This window comes from Suricata suricatta, chromosome 1 (assembly GCF_006229205.1).
Source record: "Suricata suricatta isolate VVHF042 chromosome 1, meerkat_22Aug2017_6uvM2_HiC, whole genome shotgun sequence".
Classification (NCBI taxonomy): Eukaryota; Metazoa; Chordata; class Mammalia; order Carnivora; family Herpestidae; genus Suricata; species Suricata suricatta.
Genome location: NC_043700.1, coordinates 111534640 through 111538233, shown reverse-complemented (window position 1 = coordinate 111538233; position 3594 = coordinate 111534640). Strand labels below are relative to the sequence as shown.

The window sequence follows — 3594 nt, the reverse complement described above, 5'->3', positions numbered from 1 at the left end:
AAAAATTGAAAAATTAAACTGTCAAAATAAATATTTTTCTCTGTGATAGATCTTATAAAGAAGATTAATAGATGACCTACAGACTGGGAAAAATATTTGCAAATAACATGTCCATTAAAAGACTGATGTCTAGATGACAAAGAATTTTAAAACTCAATAGTAAGAGAATTACAATTTGAAAATGGACAAAGGCATGAACATATCTTTGCCAAAGAGGATATATAATATATAGATGGCCAATAAACACATAAAAATATGTTTAACATCATTAACCACTGGAAAAACTGCAGTTTAAGACCATGATAAACTATCACCATGCAACTAAAGTTTTTTCTTAACCTTAAAATATTAAATGCTGAAGGGTGTGGAGGAACCGGTGGGAATTCGGTATTACAGAATCACTCTGAAAAATAGTTTTGGCATTTTTTTTGAGAGACAAAGAAAGGGCACAAGTGAGTGAGGGGCAGGGTGAGAGAGAGAGAGAGAATCCCAGAGAGATAGAGAGAGAAGCAAGGCTCACCCAGGGCTCATGTTTTACCCAAAACAAAGATTGTGCTCCCCTGAAGTGAGGGGGCACAGACTCCCCGGAAACAAAGCTGGAGCTCACCTGGCGTGGGACCTGAACTCAGGAACCGTGAGATCATGACCTAAGCCAAAGTCAGATGCTAAGTGACTGAGCCACCCAGGGGTCCAGTTTGGGCACTTTCTTAAAGAACTAAACATATGCTTTTCATAGAACCAAGAAATCACAATTACCCTAGAGATATGAAAGCTTATGTGTACACAATAAACAAACATACACAATTATTCATGGCAGCTTTATTTGTTTTTGTCAAACATAGAAACAACCAAAATCTCCTACAACAAGAAATGGTTAAATAAACTGTGATAAATCTATTATATGAAATGCTATTTAGCAATTAAAAAAATAAACTATTGATATATGCAATAGCCTGAATACATCTCAACATTACTCCTTGTGAAAAGAGCCAGTATCAGAGGTCTCATAATGCAACATTCTCAAAATGACAAAATTATTGAGATACAGAACAGATTGTCAGAGGTTATGAAGAGAAGTGAATGACACTTTTATAAAGAGATTTCTGTGGTGATAGAAGGGTTTTGTATCTTGATTATGGTGCTGGCTACACAAATCTATATATATGATAAATGATATAGAACTATATACACATTTTATTCCAATGTCAACTTATTGGAACTGATGGTGTAATATAGTTAGAAAGATGGTAAACTTACAGAATACTACATGGCAATGATGAAGAATGAAATCTGGCTGTTTGTAGCAGCATGGATGGAACTCGAGGGCGTCATGCTAAGTGAAACAAGTCAGGCAGAGGAGGAATACCATATGGTTTCACTCATATGTGGAACAAGAGAAACTCAACAGAGGACCATGAGGCAGGAGAAGGGGGAAATAGTTGGGGAGAGGGAGGGAGGCAAACCATGAGAGACTCTTGAATATTGAGAACAAACTGAAGGCTGATGGGGGAGGGGGGAGGAAGGAAAGAGGGTGATGGGCATGAAGAAGGGCACTTGTGGGGATGAGTACTGGATAGTATATGGAAACCAACTTGGCAATAAACTATAAAAAAAAGAAAAAAAATTGTAACCTTGGGGGAAAGTTTTAAACTGTACACAGAAATTTCTTTATTATCTATGCAAATTCAGGGGATTTATAAACACTTCAAAGAGAAAAGTTAAAAAACATTAAGTAAACTCATTGATGTTTTCATAAGACCTATTTATTTTAATGCAGTAAGTTACATCTCAACAAATTTTATTTACATATCAAGAAAAAATATTTCTTAGTCAGAAGAAAAATAATGGAAAAGAGAATCATGGAAATTAAAATGGCAATGACAAACACTGGAAATGGTACATATGTGGGTAATATAAATTAAAATGCAAAATAAAATAATGCAAACAGGTGAGAGAATTATATATAAAACTTAAATATTGTAAAGTTTTAGCTTTATCTAGATGTGATAAAGGTAATTTTTATTAGACCATGATAACTCAGAAATGTATATGGTAATTTTTATTGTTAACAATAAAGAGGATGTATAACTACAAATTAAGTGGGAAACAATAAAACTATATCTGACTAATCAAGAGAAAGACGAAAGAAAAAACTGTAAACCAAACGTGTTGAGCAAATATAAAAACTCTCAGTAATTACACTTAATGTAAATGAATTAAATGCCTTTCAGGGATAGAAAAATTTACTATAAAGTCTTTTTGTTTTGCTTTCATTTTATGTGCTAAAAAAATAAAGATCATATCACAATGTGTCACAATTACCATAAATGGGAACGCATTTTCTGTTTTTTCCATGCACTCTTCCTTGCACCTGCAATTTTATTGAATGTTGTCATGATCTGCAGAGTGAGGCGGGAAAATGAATCCAAATAATTTAAAAGGGAGAGAAAAATAGGAATTATAACTAAAAGGAGAAGTCTCTGGCATGAACTTTCTAAATTAATTACACTCTTCCCATCACTCTGAAATGTGGCATGGCACATTTTGATTTTCTGTGCAAATGCAACTAAATGGTTAATTATACACTAGGAAAATTTCAAAAATAAATTCCCCAGGGAAAAACCTTATCTTTAGTAACTCCAGGGAAGCAATTGCAGTCAGTGGTATGCTATTATTTTGGAGTTACAAAGGATAAGAAATCTAACTTGGAAAATTTGTCGCTCTGATTTTTTTTTAATAACAAAAGATTTATCTCAGTGTTTTATTTTTTCTTTTTTTCTTTTTCAAATAAAAATTCTCACATATTTGTTACTGATCTAAACTACTGATGCAGAAGCATAGTAAAAGAGAAAAATCTTTTCCCCAATAACACATGTCTATTATTCAGGTAGTAGTGATGTTTACAAAATGATAATGTACAAGCACATGACCTACATATGGCATCAATATGTGTGCCATTTAACGTGTGATCCCTTATAGACCCAGCTTAGATCTTGTCCAGTGACTCCTCTTGGAGTTGTACCTGATCTTATAGTCAGTTTTCATCTGAATCCACTGGGGAATGGGACCCTTCTGCTTTTGTCTTTTGACCAGGAGTAGCTTGATCCTGAAAGTCTTGTGAGAAGACATAGTGAGGGACAGTCAACTGCATATACCACAATGGTGGAGAAAGGGAAAACTATCTCAATATTTTCTAACCGATATATGGAAAATCCTATGTCATTCTTTTAGCTCAGTGTATTTGTAACATTGATTATTTCAGGGACCCAGCCACTGTTCTAATCACCTTTGAACATCCCATAATTTTTATTTCTTGCCGTGAAGAGAAGAGAAAAGCCAAATTTCTGGATAAACCTGGTATGTGGCAGGGGAGAAAAAAGGCATCAATAACAAGATATGTTAAAAAGTCTCAGAAAATATCTGATGTCCAATGGCATAAAATACTACTGATTATCCTCAACATTTTAAACTTATTTTTTTACTATTTTTTGGTCTTTCAATAACTTGGAATTAAAAGGTAATTATAATTTTTATAAGTTATATATAAAGTTAATTGATATTTTTGTCTATTATTAGACACTTCAATTTTAGCTA

General features: G+C 33.4%; 1 protein-coding gene across 1 annotated transcript; it reads right to left on the bottom strand.

The window, feature by feature from the left end:
• Nucleotides 1-2973: 2973 nt before the first annotated feature.
• LOC115276323 (60S ribosomal protein L39-like) lies at nt 2974-3129 on the bottom strand. Its single transcript, XM_029920356.1, has one exon. The coding sequence runs from the start codon at nt 3127-3129 to the stop codon at nt 2974-2976; it is 156 nt and encodes a 51-aa protein (XP_029776216.1).
• Nucleotides 3130-3594: the final 465 nt, after the last annotated feature.